At 47.3% G+C, this 26990-nt stretch overlaps 1 protein-coding gene across 1 annotated transcript; it reads left to right on the top strand.

The window, feature by feature from the left end:
• Positions 1 to 20404: 20404 nt before the first annotated feature.
• Positions 20405 to 26161, top strand: FZD7 (frizzled class receptor 7). The gene is made up of 2 exons (XM_035007366.1): positions 20405 to 20742; positions 21408 to 26161. Exon 2 carries the CDS (start codon positions 22432 to 22434, stop codon positions 24154 to 24156), a length of 1725 nt encoding a protein of 574 aa, XP_034863257.1. The 5' UTR covers positions 20405 to 20742; positions 21408 to 22431; the 3' UTR covers positions 24157 to 26161.
• The last annotated feature ends 829 nt before the right edge of the window (positions 26162 to 26990 follow it).

Genomic DNA, 26990 nt, shown 5'->3' with positions numbered 1-26990 from the left:
GAATGAGCCTTGTTTAATCAATTGGACTCCCCAAGAGGTTGGAAAACATACCACCCCATGATCGAGAGGGGAGAGCCGCGAAGCAAGCACTGAATTTTCTCACAACTTGAACCTAATCCTTTCCTCTCTCCTCATAAGATCAAATGGAAATTGCAAAGGTTACATGCAATACCTCATTCCAGCTGACCTTTTCAGCTCAAGAGAAACGAGGGTGTAAGATAGGGAATGTGACTTTTAGACAGATGGCCATCTTGTCTGGGGACAGAATCATTGTGAGGATTACATCAACAGATCTTCGTAGCTTTATTTTAGAACTAGAAAGGATGGCAGGAAAGGCAAAGAACGTCCTCATTAAAGCTGATTTACTGGAGAGGCTCAAAATCCTCCTTTCCCCTTTGGTATCACCCAAGTTACTCATGCCAATTTGTGAAGCTGCACATCATTATTTTAATTGTCTGCAGCCCTTGGGTGAGTTTTAATAATCTCACTAGTCTGGCTACAAGCAGGACTCTGGATACTACAGTTAAGTTTGCACAGAGATACTAGGTGGTCACCAAGTCAGGTGAAACTAAATGACTATATTCATTGACAAGCTTTGGAACAAGATTTGGGGTATTTTTTTCCCTAATCTTATAACATATGAGCTGATTGTCCTCTGATACAACAGATAAATTGGAATCAAGCTGGGGCAAATGTTTTATGTGATCAACAAAACACTGCACAAAACATCATCCTGCATTTCCCTGCTTTCTACAGCTCTCTCTTCTGTAAGTTCATCCCTCTCGAAAATGTTCCCTTTCCTCAAACCTTCCCCCAAACATTCCTAGAGGAAAAAGCCCTAAGCAAAAGTTCCCATTGCTCTAAGCATCAGGCAACAGAACGTCAGTGAGTTAGCTTCAGAGAAAGAAATATTTAGCCAGAGCAAAAAGGAAATCAGCCTATGCTGGAATCAGATATATGTATGTCCTTTCTATTGCTATTCATTTCTCCTTATGTACCATCATACCTCTTTCGCCCTGGAGAACCCTCAGGAATGTATCTCAAATACCCTCCCAAGAACCCAGCTAGAGAGCTGATAACCCCCAGAGCCCAGTTGTAGATTCAATCCACAGCCTTGGATGTGTCCTGCCTGAACTTCTCCTCTTTCTTTAAAGCCACTTGATGAATGGAAACTTCAAACATTCTTTGGATGCTCCTGATATTCGAATCTCTGTCAAAATGGGTTTGACATTAAAAAGTTTGGAAACATTTTTAAGAGAGAAAGGGAAGAAGGTAAGGTCAAAGAGGAGAACTATCTGTCCCAAAGTAGGTGAACAACCATTATCCCAGAGCAGAACCACACAGACAGCCAGACAGCGTCTTTGGGGAAGAAAGTGTGGTGTGAGTCACAGGTGGATGGCCCCATCCGAGACCGTGATGACTGTTAATACTGTCGCCACCCTTCTGTCTCTACATTTCTTTTTTTTTTTTTTTAAATATTTATTTGACAGAGAGACACAGTGAGAGAGGGAACACAAGCAGGGGGAGTGGGAGAGGGAGAAGCAGGCTCCCCGAGCAGGGAGCCCGATGCGGGGTTCCATCCCAGGACCCCGGGATCATGACCTGAGCCGAAGGCAGACGCTTAACAACTGAGCCACCCAGGCGCCCCTGTCTCTACATTTCTTATAACATTCAGCACTGCTCCAGATTTGTGTGACTCTAATTCTCTGTGACTACACAGAGAAAGATGAAGTCCAGCTGAAGTAGAAGTAAAAACATTTTTTAAGAATTTTATTTATTTTTGAGAGCACGTGTGAGAGCATGGCAGGAGCAGAGGGAGAAGCAGACTCTCCACTGAGGGGGGACCCTGTTGCAAGACTCAATCCCAGGACCCTGGGATCAAGACCTGAGCCGAAGGCAGACGCTTAACCAACTGAACCACCCAGGCGCCCCTGAAGCAGAATTAAAATTACCTTCTTGTAGTTTTGCCTTTAAGTGAGTACTGAAAAACAAGGAAGTTGAGAAGGTGAGCTGGGCTCTCTAGAGAATCTCTTGGACTATCAGACAGGTGTAGTTAAGGGTGGCCCAACAGGAAGTTCTCCAGAGTAAAGGGCAAGATCTTCAGTGCCCTCTGAAGTTGTCACAGAAACTGGCACAGAGGAAGTCAGCCCAAAAGGGCCTTATTAATAAATACCTCAGCTTTACTACCACACAATGCCGGGGGATCAATGTGACGTGGCAATGGATACAGAAAATGGGGTGAAGGCAAAGGGGGAAAGTGAAGTAACCAGAGTTACATGGACATAAAGATCCGACGAAGGACTGCAGAGTAAATGCAGAGGGGTGGTTATTGTTGAGATTCAGGAAAAAACAAAAAACAAAACAAAACAAAAAAACCCAACCTTTCTTTAAACAAATCGACAACATATTCCTGCCGTGAAGGTAGGAAAAGTGGTGATGAACCAGCCCAAAATAGTCTCCAAGGGCACCCAACTGTTTGATTTCCCAATACTCTCCCTTCTGTTCCTTACAGTGCAGAATGACGTTGATTTATTAAGCCTACATGAACTGAGGTTAATTTAATTTTGAGGATTTCTCAACAGGCTTCAGGTCATTGGAGACACTCTAGGTTGTTGTGAAACTAGAGCGGCAAGTCCCTGCCATCCCACAAATTGAGGCCCAGAGGTGCAGACTGATCACCTCAGGACAAACAAAAGAGTAGTTAACAGAAACCCCCTTTCCCAGGTACAAGTAAATAAAATAAAAAGAAGCAATCCCTTTTTTTTTTTTAAGATTTTATTTATTCATTTGACAGAGAGACAGAGAGAGAGAGAACATGAGCGGAGGGAGCGGCAGAAGGAGAGTGAGAGGCATACTCCCCGCTGAGCAGGGAGGCCCACAACATGGAGGCTCCATCCCAGGACTGATCCCAGGACCCTGGGATCATGACCTGAGCTGAAGGCAGACGCTTAACCGACTGAGCCACCCGGGAGCCCCTAAAAGAAGCAATCTTATTTAATAACAATTTCATGGCCTCTGAGATCTACCCTTCCAGCATCCCACTGGGGTGCTAGCCCCGCCCGCGGGAGGCTAGGGCTGCTGTGGGATCAGAGACAGCCAGATAAAGGGCTGGCTAAGACCCTTCAAAGGTAAATCCAGCAAACTGGTAAGTTTCCCTAAACAAAGAGCACACACAGGCACAAGCACTTGACTGAGGACCAAATTCTATAAACGTTGCCTTCTGAGCAAAGTTCATGGCACAGGCTAGCCTTTCCCAGTAGAGGAGAGAGATGATGGAGACAGGGACACTCACTGGTTTTCTTTGTGAGGTCATGATTTTTCATTATTTGCCAGAAGTAATAACGTACACACTGAGACAGATAAGCCGTCTAACAGGAACACCACTGAGCTTACAGCTCAATCTCCTGTTAGGAAAGAAGTCTCTGAAATTCTTCCGCCCTGAAATCACTCCTTCCTATGCCCCCAGAGCAGGCTCTTCAGGGAGCAGCAGGGGCTGTTGCAATGCTCTCCAGCTCCAGGCTACACCTAAAGGGGAGATAGAGAGGTTCGGCTTCATCTAGGAAAACCGGACAGCAGACTCCTTACTGAGTATCTGCCGTCTGTGCGTCCGGTGGTATGTGAGGCCCTGGGGCAAACACAGAGGAGCGGTACCCAGTTCCTGCCCTTGAGAAGTCCATGGTTCAGTCAGGGAGCCAGGCCCGAGGCTCCACACACGGGAGTTGCTCCCAAAGGGGCGCTATGGTTGCTAGGCAGCTGGTCCAGAATAGCTATTCAAGTTGGGAAGTCAAGTCCTGCTTTTAGCTCTGCCCTTTGACACGTGACATAAGTCACTGGTCGCAGGATCCTCTGCCTACAGTGTCATACATATAATTAGGAATTACTTAACATCTCTCCTATAATAAGCCATAGTTGCATATGCCCAGATATGTTTTAATGATTCAAATTAAAAGGGAATATAATTCTGTTCCCAGGTCATCTTGAGTAAAATCCAAGCACCTTTTCCCACCAGGATTACAGGTCATGATTATATTTTTTTGGTGTCCTCCGAAATGTCATTCACAAATTCAGTAAGTATTTGTGAGAGAATGAGCAAACGACACAAGGATCATTTGGATTTCTTTGAAGCATTTGCTGGAGCCTCATGCTACAACGTCTAGCACTTAGACAACTTTGTCCTTCACAGTGTTGTGGACATCTGCCCAGTATCCATTTCCCCTTTTTTCTAGTAATTTGGCTTTGGGAACTATCCCTCCTTATTAGATACAATCATGGTGATTCCTTTATACTAACCTAAGATAGGTGAGAAACATAACAATCTTGAATGTTCCTGAGGATGGTTGGAGTTCAACGGAGACTGAAGTATCCTGAAGAGATTATTCCTTAGTTCCTGTTGTCTGGACCCCAGGACCTGCCCTGGCTGTGCACCTATAATTTCTGCTTTCCATTTAGTTCTGTGACCTACCTTTATATTCTTAATAAATACCTTTCATGCTTAAATTAACTAGAGTTGCTTTCTGTTGCTTGTAACTGAAGTATTCTAACTGCTGTACAAACCTACAGAAAAGGTCCACGTAATTAAACTGGGATACCAAAACAGAAAAAGAGAACTTACAGAGCTAAGAGAAGTCTTCAAAATCTAGTCCAACTCTTTTATTTTGCAGACAGTTTAACCCAGAGAAGTTAAGTGACTTGATCAAAATCCTAGCATTGGTTAGTAAGACTCAAGTCCAGAACCCAGAAGACCTGGCTCCCTGTCTAGGAGTCTTTCTACTTTTTCACCATTTCCTGTCCTCAGGTCTCTTCTAAGGGTATTGTCTATGGCTGTTTTCATGGACTAGTTACAACACAGGACAAGTAATTCACAAAGCCTAAAATATTCACTATGTATTCCTTTACAGAAAAAGTTTGCCTATACCTGACATACACAATATATAAATGAGTGAATGTGGATGTGTTCCAATAAAACTTTATTTATAGACACTGAAATTTGAGTTTCATATCATTTTCATGTGTCTCAAAACATTCTTTTTTTTTTTTTTAAGATTTTTTATTTGTTTATTTGACCAAGAGAGAGAGCACAAACAGGGGGAGCAGGAAGCAGAGGGAGAGGGAGAAGCAGACTCTGGGCTGAGTGGGGAGCCCGCTGCGGGGCTCGATCCCAGGACCCTGGGATCATGACCTGATCCAAAGGTCGACGTTCAACCGACTGAGCCACCCAGGCACCCCAAAATATTTTTCTTTTGATTTTTTTTTCAAACATTTAAAAATGTAAAAACCATCTTAGTTAATGGACTGTACAAAAACAGGCAGTAGGCCAGATTTGACCCACAGACTACAGTTCACCCGGTTAAGCCAGTTTGAATTAGGGTTTCTGCTACTTGCAGTTAAGTACAACCTAATTGGTACAATAAAGTCATCATACATTTAGTGATTGTCTACTATGCACTAGGCATACAATAAAGAATAAGATATAATCCCTTCCCCCAAGGATTCAAGGCCTTCCATAATGATAGCCACCATTTATTGAGAACTTATTATAATGTGCTAATTGCCTTGCCCCTTACATGAATTATCTCATTTAATCTTCATTAACAATGCCACAAGATGGGGCGTCTGGGTGGCTCAGTCGTTAGGTGTCTGCCTTCGGCTCAGGTTATGATCCCAGGGTGCTGGGATCGAGCCCCGCATTGGGCTCCCTGCTCCGCGGGAAGCCTGCTTCTCCCTCTCCCACTCCCCCTGCTTGTGTTCCCTCTCTCGCTGTGTCTCTCTCTGTCAAATAAAGAAATAAAATCTTAAAAAAAAAAAAAAACAATGCCACAAGATGGCTTATCGTATTATTCCTACTTTATAGATGAGGAAAGGGAGGCTCAGAGGTACCGTGTCCAAGGTCACCTAACTTGTGGGTAGTAGGGCACGACCTGAACCCAGGTTGTAGGACTTTGAAGTCTGGGGACCTAACCACTGTGTTAAATGAACACTCCATAGGGTGCCTCCAACCCACACTGTGATTCCCATTGTCCACCTCTGCCTTCTCTCAGACTGCAGGACTCACCATGACCCACACCTGCCCTGCAGCTTTCCCTGTAATACTGCTCAGCTCTCTATCCCAGTCTTTTGACCATCCCAACCACCAATTCTTAGTAACCACACCTTCTGAACACCCATACCAGGTGATGTCTAGATCACTCACTTTACACCTATAGAGGGTTTTGATTGTCATTTAACTTTTTCTGTGTTTGTTCTCTCTCTCCTAGCTATACTATCAGTGTCAGGGGGTGGGATCTTCCCTCTGCCTCTTTGGGTAACCTCAGGGACAAGTGCACAGTGAGCTCAAAGCTGGGGGGGAACAGCATAAGAATGAGATAAAAGGATAAATTGGGCTGCTAAAGAAACCATTAAAAACCAAAACATCATCATCTTCTATAAATAAGAAAAAAATAAAGGCATAAAAAAGACTAGTACCCCCCCCCCAAAAAAAGAAGGAAGAAAACCAAACACATTTGGGAAATATTTGAGGAATAAAAGATAAAGCAGAGGGACAAGACAAGGATAAAAACAACTACAGAGAAAGGAATAAAGGGGTGCCCAGCTGGTTCAGTGTGTAAAGCATGTAACTCTTGATCTCAAGGTTGTGAGTTCGAGCCCCACATTGGGTGTAGAGACTACTTAAAAATAAAATCTTAAAAGGAAAAAAAAGGAAGGGGCACCTGGGTGGCTCAGTCAGTTAAGCATCTACCTTCAGCTCAGGTCAAGATTCCAGGATTCCCATTCCCTGCTCAGCAGGGAGCCTGCTTCTCCCTCTGCCTGCCGCTCTCCCTGCTTGTGCTCTCTCTCTCTGACAAATAAATAAATACAATCTTTAAAAATAAATAAATAAATAAAATCTTAAAAAAAATAACAACAAGGCATCAAGAATAGGGAAAGAGTTCTTCAAGCATATCCAAGCAGAAAGTCTAAGGGATCTACAAGGGGAAGATGATAAGCCTGGCCTCACCCTTCTAAATAGCAACATTGAATGCCAGAAGGTAATGGAACACTGCCTACAGTGTTCTGAGGGAAAGAAAAGGTGACTCAGGAATATCACACTCAGCAAGCGGTCATTCATATATAGAAGGGGAGCAGTCAGACATTGTCAAAAATGAAAGAATTCAGGGACTACCAATGACTCTTTCTGCAAGGGGAAGTGGGGGGAAATACTCCTTGACAATGAAATACAGCCATTCAAGAAACTGATCAAATTAGAGAATTAGTCATGCAAAATTTTGATTAAAAGACTAGCAGTAAACACTGAATCCAGAGAACTCAACCTCTGGAAAAATAAATGGACACAAATCAGAATGTAGGTGCTATAAACCCAAACAAATTAAAAATAATAGAAGCATCAAAATTTGGGAGACAGGAAGAAGCACGAGAGCGCTAATACATCTAATCATCTGATCATCAACCAAAGATACCCACCCAACTTTTCAATTGATTTTCATCATCTATTCTTTTTTTCTTAATCTTGGAGTCATTTTTTAGGAACTAATGTAACTTGTCATTCAGGAACTAACATTCAAAGTTTACCAATTTCACCTGAGTTTCTTCTATCTGTTAAGTTCAGGTAAAACCAAACCTAAAGTTTTAAATTATTTTTAAAAGCATGCATAATGGGATCCTATTACTATAAAATTATTTCTTTTTTTTTTAAAGATTTTATCTATTTATTTGACAGAGAGAGAGAGACAGAGAGAGGGAACACAGCAGGTGGGGTGGGAGAGGGAGAAGCAGGATTCCCGCGGAGCAGGGAGCCCGGTGGGGCTCGATCCCAGGACCCTGGGATCATGACCTGAGCCGAAGGCAGACACCTAACGACTGAGCCACCCAAGCACCCCTAAAATGATTTCTGTCCTATATATGCATACAATGAAGTCTGGAATAGATCTCCTAAGTGTTATTTATTTGTTATTTTTGAATGGTAATAGTAACAATAGCTAATTCTTTTTTTTTTTTTTGAAGATTTTATTTATTTATTCATGAGAGGCAGAGAGAGAGAGGCAGAGGGAGAAGCAGGCTCCCAAGGAGCAGGGAGCCCGATGGGGGACTCGATCCCAGGACCCTGGGATCATGACCTGAGCCGAAGGAAGACGCTTAACCATCTGAGCCACCCAGGTGCCCAACAATAGCTAATTCTTACTATGGACTATACAATGTGTCAAGCACTATCTTAAGTGCTTTACCCGCATCTACATGTTTAATCCTCATGAGATTCCTAAAAGATAGATCCTTTCATCACCCCTACTTCACAGGTGAGGCATGGGGTTGCTTCCTCTGGCGACACAGATAGTGACTGGGAGAGCTGAGTCAAGCCCATAGCTTCAGGCTCCAGTCTGTGCTCATCACCATCACCCTACAATGCTTCCCAACAAATGGATAGGTAAGTCATTTGTTTTTCTGAACTTGAATTTTTAACTGATGATTATGGATCATTAAAAAAATGTAATTCCCAAATTTTAAAAGAGCTTGTACATGAAAAACAGGATGAATACGCCCAGGTTTAATACAGGCCAACGGGCAGAGCCTAAAACACCTCCCCTCCTACCTCTCCCCGCCACCACACCCCACATCCCTCTCTCCTGACCACTGATCTATCTAGCCTTACCTTGGAGGGAGAAGGGAGCATCTAGAGGATAAACTCCTCAACAAACTAGCACAGACTTTGGAACAATAGGGGGTCTGAAACTTTAATGATAATCACTGCAACAGGGTGAATCAAAATTCAAAACAGCATACCTGTATTTTACTGGCTTTGGGCAGATTAGCTGGAGGAAATGAGCATCCTTAAGGGATCACCTCTGAGAGAGAAGAAAATGTGTAATAAACAAAAGGTCTAAAAAGCCCCCGGTGTACACAGTCACGCGTCCAGGTTACTGGATCTCTGAACAATTTGCTGGACTGACACGGTTTCATTTTAAATGACATACTGTAACCAGCGTGCTCTATTCTGCTGTCCAAGAGCTATATAATAAGGGTGGTAATGGGGAGCAGCTCCCAGGAGGGCGGAGGAACAGCTGTTTCTGTCACCTGGGAATGGCACCCACATACGAATCTCATCTCTTTGACGATTCTAAAGTCCCCCTGTCACTGTCACTCACCCACAAAATTAATGACTAAAGGGGAGAAGGAGAGGAAATGCCTAGCCCCTGAAACAGAGAGAAAGACTGAGAGAGGGACCAGAGCAAGTTAATAAATAAAACAAGAGCCTGAAGGGAAGAGCTGCTTTGTCAGAATATAAATATTTCCCTTCCCCTTTTATCTTTAATGTAGTGTGAGAAGCTTATTAAAGGGAAATGCATCTCTGTCCCTGGAGCCCTCGCACAAGCCTTGCGGGGAGCTGCCTGCAGAACGGGCTTGCCTACCCCACGCTTATAAACTCTTCCCTGCTGGAAGGGAGCATAACGTGCAGAGCAATAAAGAAGGGCTGAGGGAAGAAAGGGAAGCCATTGTGGCCATTAGGATCCTTATCTTGATGGGCCTGGTGTCATGTTATGTTAATCGCTGGGAGATGCTGAGAGACTGAGGATGGGGAATGCCTGTCTGCTCAAAGGCTTGGCTTGAGATTCCAAGGGAAGCTGGCATTGCCAGACTTATGCTCCACTCCATTAGAGGGAACAATATCCAAATTTAGACAAAGGGGAATTTGTCTCCAAGAGTAAGACAGACTTAGAAGCTGATGGGGGCAGGGGTGGGGGGCTCTGTGAGTATTCCTCCTTCCAGCTGCCTCTCTCAAAGACCTCAGTTCTGATCAGGATTTGGGTTCCCCTGAGCTCTGGGGCTATCACATCCTCTCTGACCATTTAGAGATATTCAGCCATGTGGTTACACAAGGATAAGCCACCCACTCATCAGGTGCTGTGGTCTAGCCAAAAGTGGGGGTGGGAGTGGGGGCAGAGATAGCTAAAAATGGCTGTCAAAAGGTGCCTCTCCTTCATTCTTCTCGACTGAGCTTTCCAGAGGAGCTGGCCCCAGTTGCTTTACTGCTATACCCATCCCACAACATACCCAAGCATTTTTATTTCTACAGTGTAATTGATGGAGAAGACACAAATTTTTTTAATCGGCCTTTCTGGCTCTCTTGCCAGGGTATTCATTTATCTCCTTGCACTTAGCAAGGGTTTGCTGCTATTTCAAACCCATCAGGGACCACATAATCACTCCTGCCGCAGAACCTACTTTGTATCCCCAGGCAGGCTCCTCCCCATTACGATGTCTTTTTCAGTCTCATCCTCGCTAATTTTGTGCATCTGATGCTCTTTCCCGGTGAACCTCGCCTAGATTGGAAATAAAGGCTCAGCTATTGCTCAATCATTGCTATTCCACTGCGACTACCACTTTCAGGACAAATTAGGTCTCATGGCAACGTCTGTGTTACCAGGAAGTGCGTAATCCAGGCACAGGGAGCCATCCTTAGCTGGACCCTAGGGAATTCCTTGCCCTCCCCCCGCCCCCAATTCTAAACATTGCCTAGGAGCTATTGACAATATGTACCTGATTTAACTAACATTCCACCTCCTGCATAAGCCCCATCTCACCTCCCCGAAGCCTCAGCCGGCTGCTTTGGGGGCCTGGAATCTTGAGAGGGTCCATTTCCAGTGTTCCCACAAATAGTCTGGAGGAGCAGGAGGTGTGGGGAAAGGGTGGCTCACACTTACCTAAGGGGCAGCTGTGTGGAAGAGGGATTAAATTTGTACCGTGAAGATCAATGGAAGCCTTGGAGAGGCAGATTTCAGTTCAATATCATGAAGGACTTTCTAACAATTAAAGCTATCCAAAAAATGGGAACCCTTGAAAGAGATCCTTCTATCCCTGGAGTTCAGGCAGAGGGGAGATCTCTCCAGCCTGAACAGCGCACTGGCCAGCGAGACACACACCCGACATTTGCCAGTGTGACCAAGCAGTGCCTCTATTTCCTGAGCCAGACTACCTGGGTTCAAATCGCAGCCTAAAACCTACTAGCTCTATGGTGTTGGGCAAGTTATTTTAGCCTCTCTACAAAATGCAGATAAAAACACATGAGTCTTTCTGGGCAGTTGTGAGGGGGTTTTTTGTTTGTTTTGTGTTGTGTTGTGTTTATCAAAAGAATCTGTGGTTTTTGAACAGTAAGATAGTGTTCTAAGCCTTTGTGTGTTCAAAGCTCTTATTGATTTATAGAAGTCATAAAGAGAGGCCACCATTTATCAGCAACTACAACATAAAACAGCATTTGGTAATTGCTATTTTACATACGTACATAAACACAAATGTTAGTGTTGAAGCTTTCTGAAATTGTGATGAGGAAAATTCTCTTAAAGCAACAAATTGAACTGCATAAGGTGAAGAAAGGTAGGAAACAATAGCTCATTTATTCAGCAGGTATTTATTATGTACCCACCTAGTGCAAAGCCTCTTGGGAAATGCCAGGGCAGCTTAAATACAGCTGCTGCCCTGCTGGGGGCTGGCCAGGTAGCAAATAATTGCTTCTGAACGCCCCCCCCCACAACCTTCCACTTACAAATATGGGCAGCGTTCCACAGGCTCTGAAAATTTTAAGTGCTCTGTAGGGCTTTTTAAATTGGTTTGTATTCCAAATGAAATGGGCAGGGCAATAATGTAAAATAATAGTATAAAGCGTGGTGGGAAATGGACCGCTTAAATTTTCTCCCTGTTTTCCATTAGACGTTCAGTTTTTCTAAAGATTGTGATCACGTTGATAAACTGTATGTGCATATTGCCTAGGAATGAAAAATAACTTTCTTTCATTTGCACTTAGCACAGTTCTTGGTTCTGAAAGCCCAATGCCTAAAAAGGACATTGGTAGGAATAAATATGAGATGCCCAAAATACCTCTTTCCTATGGGTTGTAGGCATCCAGATTTGGAAAAGAAAGCTTTCGCTTCAGTAGCTCCTGTGGTCTGTAGCAACTGTCAAATATCCATTTCTCCAGCTTATTATTTTTTAAAAGATTTTATTTATTTATTTATTTGAGAAAGAGAAGGGGTGCTAGCATGGGGGGGTGGGCAGAGGGAGAGCATCTCTGCGCTGAGCAAGGACCCCTGAGCAGGGCTCAATCCCATGACCCTAGCTGAAACCGAGAGTCGGACACTTAACCAACTGAGCCAGCCAGGCGCCCCTCGAGCTTATTAATTCATTGGAAATATGCAGACAAAAACATGACTTTCCCTGGCCCTGCCATTTCTACAATATTTTCATTCTCAACTGAATGTAGAGGATGCTGGTGGCTTTCTGAGAAACCAGAAGTTTCAGCACTCATCTGCCTAGACCAAACTGTCTCTTTAAACCACTAAAGAACAGTAATAATTATCCTTTATTGAGCATTTACAACATTCTAGGTACTAAGTTCATTGCATTATCTCATTTGTACTTCACAGTCCTATGAGGCAGGTGCTGATATGCTCACCATTTTACAGATGGGAAAACTGAGGCCCAGAGAAGGAACTGGTCTAAAGCCACATAACAAGCAACCGAACAAGGATTCAAATCCACAATACCCATGCTCTCAACCATTACTACCAAACTGCATCTCCAAAGAAAGGTGAGAGGAATCCCCACTACAAAATCAGAGCTTTCCAAACAGTTAATGGAAAAATGACTTTATCACTCCCAGCAGACCAAGAAACAGGAGATGGCTACCCAGGGATGCCCAGCATCCCATGGAGGTCTGTTCCAGCTTTGGGGTGTTCTCTTTGACAACTGGCTACAGAGGAGGTGGATAGAAACTCATCCTCATAGAGGTTTCCATAGAAAACACAAGCCCACCCCGTCTGTTTGCTCTCCCGGGGGCTTTCTCCAGGCCAGACATACTTAGGGGCTTAGGACGCTCACACTCCTAGTAGCAGGCTCAACTTCCCTTTTCTTCCTTCCTTCCCACAAGCTTTTTTTTTTCTCCTAAGCGAGACCTGGGTTCCAAAGTCCTGTTCTTTTATTCACGATCTGCGTAATTTTGGACGTGTCTATACCTTGGTTTTCCCATCTGCAAAAACAGGTCCAAGAAGTAGTAGCCACTCAAAGGGCCATTGTGAGGATAAAGATTCAAGGAGAGAGTGCAGGTCAAGGTCTTAGCACAATGCCTGGCCAAGGGAAGCACTCAATAAATGTGAATTGTTAGCAAAAACAGCAGTGATACAACTAATACCAGATGTTGGAGTCAGTCAGCTGGCTTTCTCTTCACTGCTCCCCTGGAACCTATGTCAGGCTATCACCGGCCGTGGGTGCTAAGACACAGCAAGACCAATATGGCCCTCAGAACGAAGGCCTTAAAATGATGGCCAATCTCTGAGCGCCAAGGACTAGCTTTATAAGTTTTAGGCGAGGGGAAGAGGAGGAGTGAAGTTTCACAGGTAAACCAAAGCCCCTTTTGCTCGAGTGAGAAGTCTGTCGCCTATTTTGTTGATCTCTTCTCTAAATGTTTCCTCCCCCGCCTCCTGGCCTGTCTTCAAAACTCCTCCGGTTTGGTAGCCCCTCTTCACAAGTCTGCTGGAGGCAACAGAACAGGCCAACAGGCCTCTCCCAGCTCAAAGGGCCCGCAGGAACAGCCGCAGGCCCCTCCGCCTGCCTGGGTCCGAGGCCCCGCTGAGGTTTCTGCAACCCCCCTTTCAGCTGTTTCCTGACAAACCACAGCTGGGGAGAGAGTGTCAGCGCGGGCTGTGGCCGCGCGCGGAGGCGAGCGCGCGGAGGCGAGCGCGCGGAGGCGAGCGCGCGGAGGCGAGCGCGCGGAGGCGAGCGCGCGGAGGCGAGCGCGCGGAGGCGAGCGCGCGGAGGCGAGCGCGCGGAGGCGCCGCGCTCACCTGCTTCCCGGAGGAGATCTCCCGGGCACCAGCCCACCCGAGGCCCCTCGCTCAGCCCCTCACTCTCATTTTTCACTCCGGAGCTCACACAAGCCATTTCGAGTGAGGTGAGCAGGAAGCAGAGATAAATAAATAAATAGATAGATAGATAGATAAATAAAGTTGGGCCATGATGTGCAAAGCTCTTGGATAAAGCACAGCTCCAGGAACCGAAAATGCGAATTCTCGTTCCAGTTCTTTCTGGAACTCTTGGACAATTCCGCCCACCGTCTTGGGCTTTGGTGTTCTCACCTGAAAAATGAGGGGAAAGAATTACTGAACTCGGATGTCCTTTCTGAAAAATCCCCAAACCATTGGAGAATGGTTTTTTAATCACAGGATGGGCTGGCTCCCAGCTCTGGGCCAAACTCCCATTACAATTTTGAGACAGACTCAAGGTCATCACAGGAAACCAGGTTCGTTTGTTCAACAAGACTGTAAGTTCCATAGAGGAAGGAACACAGTATATTCCCAGGACCCTGCCCAGTGCCTGGCCCATGGTAATGTCTAAAGACCTTTTTTAAAATAATAAATGCAGGCCATGTGCTTTTTCTTCATCCGTTTCAACTTAAAATGTACCTTATTCATTCCTGCATTCATTCATTCATTTACTGAGCACCCACTATGTGCCTACCACTGCATCCCACTGCGGTGTAACTACCTGGGATTTGAATAAACTTCTGTGACTACTTATAAACAAAACTGGTGACTAAGGAGGGGAATTAAAAGCAAGGAGAAATTCCTCAATATAGTAATGAGTTAGCTAAGAAAGAAAGGACGTCTCTGTTCCCACCCCAGAGACTTCTGATAGCCAGCATTCTAATAAAAGTTGCTTGAACCAGCTTCACACTTTCAAAGCCAAAATTAACACACACAACGGAAGGCCCCAAATAAATTCAGAAGGTAAGACCTGAGCCAGGGAGGGTCTCCTATTTACTAAAGAAGAGGAAACCTCAAAGCCCTCTCTAGTCTCAACCCAGCTCCCCTGCCCTCTCTTAACCACCTCATCAACCCACCACCTCCCTTGGGGACCCTGCCAGGTGGCTCGGGCCCAGCCGCGCCTCGGCTCCTCCCTCAGGTGAAGCCATTCTCAAATTAAATCACAAAGAGGAGCAGCCAGTCTGCAATGATCTGTGTTTATTTAGTAAATGGGTTGATTGCCCTCATTTGTGGAGATTAAGAGTTAATTTCCCAACGCAAAGAGAACAGATTTCTCGAAGGGCAGCCCCAGATAATTAGGAGGAAAAAACAAAAATTCAAATACCCCCCCAACCCCGCCCCTTCCCACCCAGTTTTGGCCTCTCCTTGGCCTCTCCAGCCAGGTAGCCCCAGGCCCCTGCCTCACTGAAGTTCTGACTGAGGGGAGGAGGATTTGGTCAACAAAGGCTTAGGAATTCTTTAGGCTACTTTTAAACTGACATCTGGCAAATTCTCTGGCAAATTTGGGATCACATAACAGTTTCTCTCCCCCCACCCCCCATACCCCCCTCCCCCCGGGCTTTGAAAGGCAAATGTTTTGAGGTTTGTGTTCTGTCCCATTCACAGAGTTTTTAATCAAGTGGAGTCAAACCACTTTGTCTACACCTTAATTGAAGAGCCTGGCTCTAGAGTTGAAAGTACTATTTTACAATAATGAGGCAGGAGAGGGAGAGGGGACTAAGTGGAAATGTGAAAGGGAAGAAAAGCAATGGGCAAGTGGCCCTTAAGGGCACACTCAGTGTATTGTCTGCCTGGCCTCCTCGGCACCCGCGGGACACAGTTAACAGATATCAGGTCGTGAGCCCCAACTGTGCCAGTCACCCGGAACTGGGATGAGACTGGCTCAGCTTTGTTGCGTAACTTCCACATAACACAGGAAAAAGTCCCTAGTGTGGGAAATCTTGAACCAGGTGAGGAACCCCCAAAGAGAGCCATACGTTCTCGGGGGCCGGGCGGGGGTGGGGGAGGTGGCAGATCACAAAGCCCAGCTTCCTCACTTCACAGATGGAGAAACAGACCAGCTTGCCCGAGGCCAAGGGGCTGTGGCAGGACCAAGACCCTCAGAATTCTTCTCTTTTCCCTGGCTGTAATGGAGCCCTTTCCTCTGTTTGATCCTTGAAGAGAGAAACGCACCACATCCATCTCAAAACAAACTTTCATACACCTGGGAAGACAGTTAAATGACTTCATAGATAATTCCTACATTGCAACACTTTACAATCACTCAATCACTCAGTTACAGCTCTCGGTGTCAACTGCAGTCCTAGGAGGTATCTTTTCAAATTCTTTATCCAGGCCATTGAGCAAGATGAAGCAACACAGTGCTGTCAGCCAACACTGAATGGATCCCTCCCCTGGGCTGGTGATGGTCCTTGGAGGTCAGCCTTCTGCTTCTGTGGGCCCATCCCGCAGGACAAAGTCAGGAGAGTTTTCAGCCTTTCCCAGGCCCCTGGCACTATAGTTAGTGAGATTCTCTCTAGTTATTAGGGATAAACAAGCAGTCAGGTGGCTTCATTAATGCAGATGGTAGGATTCCAAGGCAAGGAGGTAGGAAATGGCTCTTGTAACCTCGTCTTCTCCTTTTGAAACAGGTGTTCTTTCTCCCCTTCCCTCCTGTTGCTACCATCTAACTGCTCTCTTGACGAACTTTGCTCATGGCTCTGGTTTCCTCCAAGGTTCCACTGCTTCCTGTTTTCTGCTTGTTCCGTTTTCAGTGAGTGTCTCTCAGCCTCTGCCACTCTATGTTACACTTAGACTCCTCAGATGAAAGGATCTGATTGGGTACCACTCTATATCCAGTGGCCACACCAGCTGGATGAGGTCTCATGCAGACAACACCATGGCTGGGTCAGATGCTCGCCTATTCCTGGCTCAGTCATCTGTGGTAGAAGGTCCGAGGATGGCAATGTGGGTCTGAGGAAATGCCTGTGAGAGAAATGAACTGTGGGAGTAGCAGGTGTTTCATTTTACAATGGCCACCGTGAACTTCTTGAGACTCATAAATACAGTCCCAGACCCAACATCACATCATCCAACCACCCCTCTCTCTTTCCCTCTCTTATTTTCTCTTACACACAAACACACACACCCCTCACACACCCCATCCTCCCTTATGCTTCTCATTATTCCATCCCTCTGTTCAAAACATAATCAAGTGAGGACTTTGCACAACACCAGATATCTTCTATAAGGCATCGATGGCACAAGACCCTGCTTTGGAATATGAGTCTAGGTCAGTGGTTCTGAAACCTCCACCTGGAGGTTTTCCCCCAGGATTGCTGATGCCCTGTCATTAAATCAACTTCCTCCACATTCTTTCTCCTTCAAGTCCAATGGCACGGATTTGAAAAAATGGCTGGCCACAATTAGGTTTCTGTTCTAACAGTCAGTATGTGTTTTTATTTGTGATCCTTTCCCTGGACACCACAGGCAGGGACCCAAGGGTTGTTTCTCTCTGTGGCCTCCTCTCCATAATACTTTAGGAATGAATGAATAATCCTTATGAGAAACTGTCTCTAAAATGGCTCCTCGTGATCCTCACCCTCCAATGTGTTTTCATGCCCTAGAGTAATCCCTGCTACCCCTTGAGTGTGGGGTGTGGGTAAACCTAGTGAATTGCTTCTAATGAGTAGAATATGGCAAAAGTGACAGGATGTCCAAGATTATAGAATGACTGTGACTTGATTGTCATCTTCTGTGTTTTTTCTCTCTTTCTCTCTCTCTGTGTCTCTCTCTCCCTCTCTCAGCACTTGCTCTGGGAGAGCAAGGTACCATGTTATAAGTGGCTTTAGGAGAGGCCCACAGGCAAGGAACTGAGGTCTTCAGCCAACAGCTAGTGAGAACCTGAGGCCTGCCAGCAGCCTGTGATGACCTTGGAAATGGATAGTCTGACACCTGCCAATAGCCACATGAGTGAGTTTGGAAGTGGATCCTTCTCCACTCGAACCTTGAGGTAACTGCAGCCCCAACCAACACCCTGGTTGCAGTTTCATGAGCAACCCCAAGCCAGGGGACCCAGCTAAGCTCATCCAGATTCCCAATATACAAAAACTATGAAATATTAAATGTCTATTGTTTTAAGCTGCTAAGCTTGGGGGGTAATTTGTTATACAACAATAGATAACTAATGCAACCCTCAAGCAACAAGAGAAATGGTCAAAGGGTTTGAATGATATAAATCACCTCTACTGCGTGGGGCCTAGCACGCCTGTCAGGACTTCAGCATGGCCCTCTTTTTTAATCTAGACATCTCTAACTTTCATGACACTGGAAAGTCTGCTTAGGGATACGAATGTTCCCATTCTGGGAATGATCCAACACCCCAAATGAAAATGAAAGGAATTCAATGGCAACCTGGCAACTTGAAATTCCAAGTCCTTAATGTTATAAAGTCAAAAAACTGGGGGCGCCTGGGTGGCTCAGTCGTTAAGCGTCTGCCTTCGGCTCAGGTCATGATCCCAGGGTCCTGGGATCGAGCCCTACATCGGGCTCCCTGCTCAGCAGGGAGCCTGCTTCTCCCTCTCCCACTCCCCATGCTTGTGTTCCCTCTCTCGCTGTGTCTCTCTCTGTCAAATAAATAAATAAAATCTTTAAAAAAAAAACACAACTGGTAAAAGAGAGGCCAAAAAAGGGAAGTATATACTAAAAGCTGCCCTTTCTCATCCTGCATGAGTAATTCTTGCAGCTGGAGTTTTCACTACAACCACAGGATTGTGGCACCACGAAGGTGGCCATTTTCAAATCTGGCCTGACATCAGAATGTAATTCAACTAGATAAACCTGGGACTTGGCCAAAATAAGTAGCATTTAAATAACTGGAGCCAATGAATACCATCACTTTTCTGTGAGACCATATGACTGTGATGTGAAGAAATAAAAGCCTTTGTTGTTTTAAAGGGCAGGGACAATTGGAAGTTTTGCAGCAGACAGTTACAAAATGTTCCACCCTTAGCTCTCCAAAGAAGATACCAGTTAGTGGCTTTGGGAGTTGGAAGTGGAAAGAATTGCCTGGAAAAGAAAATTAAATTGATCCTGGACAGAATGTGAACCAGTGTTACTACATTTATCATAGAGCCTAAAACAGACTATTTAGCCCCCTACATTGTGAACTCGCTTTTCTGATCTACTCCCATTTATTACTTAGCTCCTTGAAATCATAGCATTCTGTATCAGGCAAGACATAGAAGGCTGCCACACTCCTCCCACGAACAGCAAATTCTTATTTTTCAAAATAATTCTCGAGTGGGTTTTGAAAAATCATTTTAAAAACCAAAACACTCCCAAAAAATTAGTCTTTGCTTTTATGCTTTTTGTATTTGTCTGCCTGGGACAGTGCAATAGGACTCAGGACTCACATCTGTGATACTTTCCATCTGGGATGGGTTTCCTGCATCTTATGCATAGACTGTTTTAAAAATATTTCATTCACCCCTTGTATTTTCATAAAGGGTTCTCCTTTTTTCTTTCTAAATAATTATCCCTACTACCTATCATCAGCGAGCTGTCTGGGGCTATAATATGGGGAGTAAAAGCTCATCAACTAAACTGGTTTTAGCTTTATTTGAGACACAGTATTTTATCCTGTCGGTTTTCATTTTATTTGATGACAGTGCTTGCAATTTCTCCCTCAATAAGCAAAGATGACTTAGATCTGTGGCCTGATGAATAAGCATGAAAATTTGATTTAGAAAAGGAGGATATCCAGAAGCTCACGGAGAGAAAAAAGGATTTCCAACCCCCTACCACACACACTTTAAATGACAAAGCAAAGCAGTAGCACTGTCTTTAAACAACATCTTTCAAGGCAATATCAATGCTCCCCAATGTTAGGTAGTAAGAATAATAATTTAGAAAGAAAAAGAGGAGCCTTTAAAAATATATAAGGAAGGAATAAAATATTTTTAAAGCAAATGTCATTAATCCTTTGTATGGTACCTTGCAGCAGATAACCCAAAAGAAAACAAATAAGGTCCTGGGTGTGAGGGGGAAGCTGATGCTTTGGAAGAAAAAGAGAATGAGGACTCCTGTTGAGGGGCGGATGGAGAATGTGAGCAGTCTGACACCCTACCTTGGCCCAAATGATTCAGCTCTCTAGATCCATTAACAAGAGTGGAAAAGGACAAAGAACTGTGAAGTGGAAGGTAGGATGCTCAGTAAACTTCAGTAACAGAAAATAAATAAAAGAAAAATAGAGGAAGCCAAAGTCTCCCATGGGAGGGAACCCAATTAATTGTCTTAGATTTCAGAACCAGTTTTTTCTTGCTGGAGAAGAAGCTCACCGGGGGCAGCAGAGGCAGCAACTTCTGCAAACATGCAACCTGATCAGAAATCCCTCAGGGTCCAGCGCCCGGAATTGAGCCTAGCAGAAGGAAGGGCTCAGCCAGGAGTAACGTTTTCTTAAGCATAGTATTTGTGCGTGCGTGTGTGTGTGTGTGTGTGTGTGTGACAGAGACAGAATGAGAGACAGATTTAGCCTTTCTCAAATTGTCACTACCCTGCATGGGAATTCATGGTATTCTTTGCTGCCCAGAGAGAGGGGAGAGGCCCCCGGGTAAATTCTGACCTCGCCCGGAGTAACCGGAGAGCTCCCTGGAGCGCCCAGTGCCGCGAGCAGGGCCAAGATTTGACCGGGAACAAAAAAGACCGCTTGCCAATCAGAAAACGCCGTTGGAGAACACGTATCACCTCTCTTTGTGTTTTGAAAACTCCTTAATTAGCAAATGCCCTGATTTCTAATACGCATTAAAACTTCTCTACGCAACATTTCACCTACAGGATCAAGTCATTGCTTCTGCAGCGAAGAGGGGATCCCGAATGGCCACACGCCGAAGAACTAAGGAAAGCGCCGCAATCGAAGACGCACTTTAAACCGTACAGAGTGTTCCTGGGCATGCGGTCTCAGGTACTTTTATACCGCCCCCCCCCCCCCCGCCCCGAACACTGTCTTAGTTTTCTTATAACCGCTCGAAAGCCACACCAGATTTCTAGACTCTGGGCCGTGTGCGCGGGCGGGGTGGCCTGGGGGCCCGGGTCCCCCGAGCCCGCCGCTCCCCGGCCCTCTCCCCTCGGAGGGGTCTGTACTTCCTCCCGCCTTAAGTCGGCCCCCTCCTCCCGACTCCAATTTCTCCTCGGGCGCGGGCCCCTCCTCCTTTCTACAACCGGGAGAGAGGGTGAGAGGGATTGTGGCCTCACGTGGTCTGTTTGGGTCTGGGGAGAAAAAAGCGATCTGAGAGGCGCACCCCTTCTCGCTCGGTACCGAAACCCACATTGAGGATCCAGGTATCCAAAAGCCCCCTGCCAAACCCAGCATTTTCAGCCCAGACAGGGCTAACGTGACTCCGGGTCACGTCTCTCCGCTGAGGCGCTGCGCTATTCTCCCAGCAAAAGCCTCTCTCCTTGCGCCCTCCTATTCGAGATGTGTATTTTAGCGTACCCAGAAGAGGAACAAACCTTTAAAGCAAATTCCCTTTCTGGTGCGTTTACCACGCACCCCCCCAACCCTCGAGCGAATTCACCGTAAAAGTTTTTCTTAACTTTTCCGTCCCGGCCCCCTGCCCCTCCCCTCAGGAATCCGCCCAGAGCGCTGCAGACTCCGCCTCTCCAGTTCCCTCGCCCGGCCTTTCCGACTTCCACCCAATCCGGAGGCCGCCACACAGAAAACAAAGGCTACCATTGGGCCGCCCTGGAGCTCGAGGGCCCGCCCCCGGAGTGGTTTGTGAATGGGGGGAGGGGAGGGGGCGGGGCGGCCCGGAACCTTGCGAGCCCGACGCTTCTTCTGGCGAGTTGCACTACTCCGAGGCGTTACTCTGCGCTCGCTCCCTCCCGGCGGGCGGCGGCGGCGGCGGCGGGCGCCGGGACTCACGGGCCAGGGCTTCGCAAGGCTGGAGAGGCCAGGCCCAGGCCGCGGCCACCGGGCCCTCGCAGCTTCGCACGCAGTGTAACTGGATTTCCAAAAAGAACTCGCTGAGCTCTTGGCTCCAAGGCCCCGATCGGACTCAGCGAGAATCACCCGTTTGGCAGAAACTTGGGGGCCGAACTTTTGGGGCTGAAGAAGGAGCGGGGGAGTAGAAAAGGAGGCGAAGGAGGAGGAGGAGGCGGCGGCGAGAGAGCCTCGAGGCGAGGAGGCGGAGCAGCACGGCCGAGGCGGCGGCCTCGGCTAGCAGGCGGCGGCGCCGGGCTCTCGCCTGCCGGGGGCCGGACTTGGTGTGGGGGGCGCGTGCGTTACTGTGCGCTGTGGGTCGACAGACTTTGGGCAAACTTTGAAGGGTAACCCGAGACGCTTGTTGCTCCTCGCCGCAGAAAAAGCCGCACCGTCACGTCGCAGCGGGAGAAGAAGGCGGCCCCTCGCAGCGCCCCCGACCCAAGCAGACGAGTTAGGGCTCCCCGCGGCTGCTAGAGGGCTGGGCGGAGACGGCAGCGGCGCGGGTACCCCAGCGGCAGCGCCCTCAGCTCCGCGCCGCCCACGGCCCGGCCCCGGCGCCGGGAGGACTCTCATGCGCCGGGCGCGGCCGCGCCTCCTCGGATCCAAGCCTCTCCCGGCTGCCTCGTCGCGCTCCTCGGGCTGAGAGCGCCGCTGCACCGGTGGCCGGCGATGCGGGGCCCCGGCGCGGCCGCGTCGCACTCGCCCCTGGGCCTGTGCACCCTGGTGCTTGTGCTGCTGGGCGCGCTGCCTGCCGGCGCCGGGGCGCAGCCTTACCACGGCGAGAAGGGGATCTCGGTGCCGGACCACGGCTTCTGCCAGCCCATCTCCATCCCGCTGTGCACGGACATTGCCTACAACCAGACCATCCTGCCCAACCTGCTAGGCCACACGAATCAAGAGGACGCGGGCCTCGAGGTACACCAGTTCTACCCCCTGGTGAAGGTGCAGTGTTCTCCCGAACTGCGCTTCTTCCTGTGCTCTATGTACGCACCCGTGTGCACCGTGCTGGATCAGGCCATCCCGCCGTGCCGCTCTCTGTGCGAGCGTGCCCGCCAGGGCTGTGAGGCGCTCATGAACAAGTTCGGCTTCCAGTGGCCCGAGCGGTTGCGCTGTGAGAACTTCCCGGTGCACGGCGCGGGCGAGATCTGCGTGGGCCAGAACACGTCCGACGGCTCCGGGGGCCCGGGCGGCGGCCCCACAGCCTACCCCACAGCGCCCTATATGCCGGACCTGCCGTACACCGCGCTGCCCCCCGGGGCCGCTGACGGCAGGGGCCACTCTGCCTTCCCCTTCTCGTGCCCCCGCCAGCTCAAGGTGCCCCCCTACCTGGGCTACCGCTTCCTGGGCGAGCGCGATTGCGGAGCCCCGTGCGAGCCAGGCCGTGCCAACGGCCTAATGTACTTTAAGGAGGAGGAGAGGCGATTTGCCCGTCTCTGGGTGGGCGTGTGGTCGGTGCTGTGCTGCGCCTCGACGCTCTTCACCGTGCTCACCTATTTAGTGGACATGCGGCGCTTCAGCTATCCCGAGCGGCCCATCATCTTTCTGTCCGGCTGCTACTTCATGGTGGCCGTGGCGCACGTGGCCGGCTTCCTGCTGGAGGACCGCGCCGTGTGCGTGGAGCGCTTCTCAGACGATGGCTACCGCACGGTGGCGCAGGGCACCAAGAAGGAGGGTTGCACTATCCTCTTCATGGTGCTGTACTTCTTCGGCATGGCCAGTTCCATCTGGTGGGTCATCCTGTCGCTCACTTGGTTCCTGGCAGCCGGCATGAAGTGGGGCCATGAGGCCATCGAAGCCAACTCGCAGTACTTCCACCTGGCCGCGTGGGCCGTGCCCGCTGTCAAGACCATCACCATCTTGGCCATGGGCCAGGTGGATGGGGACTTGCTCAGTGGGGTGTGCTACGTGGGCCTGTCCAGCGTGGATGCGCTGCGGGGCTTCGTGCTGGCGCCTCTGTTCGTCTACCTCTTCATTGGCACGTCCTTCCTGCTGGCCGGCTTCGTGTCGCTCTTCCGCATCCGCACCATCATGAAGCACGACGGAACCAAGACGGAAAAACTGGAGAAGCTCATGGTGCGCATCGGCGTCTTCAGCGTGCTCTACACGGTGCCGGCGACCATCGTCCTGGCCTGCTACTTCTATGAGCAGGCCTTCCGCGAACACTGGGAGCGCACCTGGCTCCTGCAGACGTGCAAGAGCTACGCGGTGCCCTGCCCGCCTGGCCATTTCCCGCCCATGAGCCCCGACTTCACTGTCTTCATGATCAAGTACCTGATGACCATGATCGTGGGCATCACCACCGGCTTCTGGATCTGGTCTGGCAAGACTCTGCAGTCGTGGCGCCGCTTCTACCACAGACTCAGCCACAGCAGCAAGGGGGAAACTGCGGTATGAGCCCCGGCCCCTCCCCCACCCTCCCTTCCCCCATCCCCTAGCAGGGGGAGAGGCGTGGGAAGGAGAGAACTGCTCTGCTGGGGGGGGGGTTCCTGTAACCTCCACCCCCTCCAATGAGAAGTGACCTGGAAGAGAGATGATATTTGTAGATTTGGGGCGAGGGGTGGGTTTGGAAAAGGAGGCCTGGGTGAAAAGACGATTTGGATGAAAAGACTTTGGCAAAGACCTGCGGGAAGATGATGATGATGATGATGATGATGATAACGATGATGTTAATCGTGTACGGTACCGGCCGACCTGGGCCTAATCGAGATTGAGCCCAGCAGAGATGGCTCTGAGTTCTTCCCGGCTCCAGGGCCGAACTGGGACTGTGAGCGATTCCCCTGCTGCAAGACAAGTGGCCTGTCCTCACTCCTGTGAGGCCCGGGTGAAAGGTACAGCTCTGTCTGCGGCGGCGGCTTTGTTGGGAAAAGGGAGGACTCCCTGCGGTGTCCTTGTCAAGCGGTGGTCAAACCATAATCTCTTTTCACTGGGGCCAAACTGGAGCCCAGATGGGTTAATTTCCAGGGTCAGACATTACAGTCTCTCCTCGCCTGGCCCCTCCCGCCTGTTTTTCCTCTCCTGGTCCTTTCAAGTCTTGTAAAATAAGCATTTGGAAGTCTTGGGAGGCCCGCCTCCTAGAATGTGAGGATGCGAAAGAAATGAAGATAACATTTCGAGATGAGGCAAAGGAGATGAGTAGTAGGTATTTCTGCTACTTTTTTATTTTCTGGGGAAGGCAGAAGGAAGAAGGTGTTTTATTTGGTTTAATACTCTGAAAAGAAGTGATGACTTGTTGCTTTTCAAAACAGGAGTGCATTTTTCCCCTTGTCTTTGTTGTAAGAGACAAAAGAGGAAACAAAAGTGTCTCCCCTGTGGAAAGGCATAACTGTGAAGACAGCAACTTTTATAGGCAAAGTAGCACAAATCAGAGGTTTCCCTTTGGATGTTAATTTGGCTGAGATAAACATTCCTTTTTAAGGAAAAGTGAACGGCAGCGTGCTTCCATACCCCCAGTCAGTCAGAGGTTCTGACTTGGCTAAAGGAAATGCAAGGGGTTTTGTTGTATTTGTTTTAAATAAATTTAATTCAGAACACACGATCCTATCTACAGGCTCTGTTCAAATGTTCAGGGAAATCTCTCCCTTTATTATTTTTTTCTTCCTATAAACCTGCATTTAGGTTTTCTATTTTCTTCCCATTTGAATCCTTCAAGGTTAAAGGTAAAGCGTAATGCCCTCAGCCTCCATAATAAAGAAGTTAAATTTTTTAAAAAGTAAAGAACCATTTTGTCCTGTTTTCTTAGTTCCATAAATCCGTTTATAAGACAGCATGTGTATGCTGACCCTGTCTTTGTGTGGCTGGGTGGGGAGGTGACCTGCAGAAATGACAGTGAATGAAGCGGACAGTTTAAACCATGGGTCCCTTTTTTTAGAAAGTCATTAAAAGAAGGTAAGCTTCAAAGTAGTTCTGGAGTTCTTTGAAATGTGCTGCATGACTTAAATTTATTAATCTTAAATCATGTACTTTTTTTTCTATAATAGAACTGATTCTTTTGCATAATGCTCTAAAGCTGAGCAGAGAATCATGGGAGCTAACCTTTACTCCACCTTTCACACCACCCTCCAATCTTGCAACACTATCCTGTTTCTCAAAACAATTTTTAAATGCTGTTTTAAATAGTTTTTAAATCATAGAGGGAGGGTACTGTCAGGAGTACAAGTTACTTTCTATATGTAATGTTCAGTTGAGTGGAGCTGCTTTTTATATTAAAGTTAACATCGACCTTGTGTTTCTTAAACCTCCAAAATGGTCTCATTTGTCAGATTTAAAACTCCCACCACACAGTTTCTGGCATCTTTTGTGTTGTATCTCTTGCATGTGAAATTTGTAAAATAGAGACAAGTGCAGTATGTATATTTTGTAAATCTCCCATTTTTGTAAGAAAATATATATTGTATTTATACATTTTTACTTTTGGGTTTTTGTTTTGTTTTGCCTTTAAAAGTCTACAAGGAAGCCCCACTTTATCACATGTACAGATCACAAAATAAATTTTTTTAATACAAAGCGAACGTTTATTTAGTTGACAATTCCTATAGATCTTTAAGCCAAAGAACAGAACTTTGTGTTATGAAAAGAAGGTGTGGAGGGACACCACTGGATCTGTCCCTCATGTAGATGTTCTATATTACTGAAGTCTTCTCCTTGCCTTTTAAAATACAGTGTAATGAATGCCTTATCCGTCCTTTAGTTGTTTTTTTTTTCTGTTATTGGTGCTTCCTGCCTACCACCCCACTACCTTTCCCACACACGCCTAAGCCTTTTCACATCCTGCTTTGGATAACTTATGGAAGGGGATAGAACAGGCATCTCTTTAAGAGAGGCGCTCTCTGATCCATGTTTTTACCACCCTTCCAAGATGCAGACCATATTTGAAAGAGGACCAGAAGATATTTTTGGTCTGCTTTTCTGGTGGTGTTTTCCTTGGGAAGAATTCAGTGAGTTTGTTCTGTTTGTCTGCGTTTCTTTTCTTAATTGATGTTCTTGTATTCTAATGCACCTTACCTAATTTGTTCATTCTTAAATCCTTTGGGTTCACATGGCTGGGAAGTCAGTAGAGGGTTCCAGTTAATAGCAAGGGCCTTTCGAATGGAGCCTTCTCGGCTGTAGGCTTCACTCTACCTTCTAGGTCAACTGAACCAGAGGTCAAGTGATTTCCTGAGGTGGCAGTGACTCGGCAGCTCCGGCAGGAATAGACTCCAGCCTGACCCCAGGATGGCCTGAAGCCACTG

This window comes from Mirounga leonina, unplaced genomic scaffold (assembly GCF_011800145.1).
Source record: "Mirounga leonina isolate KUSES-001 unplaced genomic scaffold, KU_Mleo_1.0 Mir_151, whole genome shotgun sequence".
Lineage (NCBI taxonomy): Eukaryota > Metazoa > Chordata > Mammalia > Carnivora > Phocidae > Mirounga > Mirounga leonina.
This window is presented reverse-complemented; position numbering and strand designations above follow the sequence as displayed.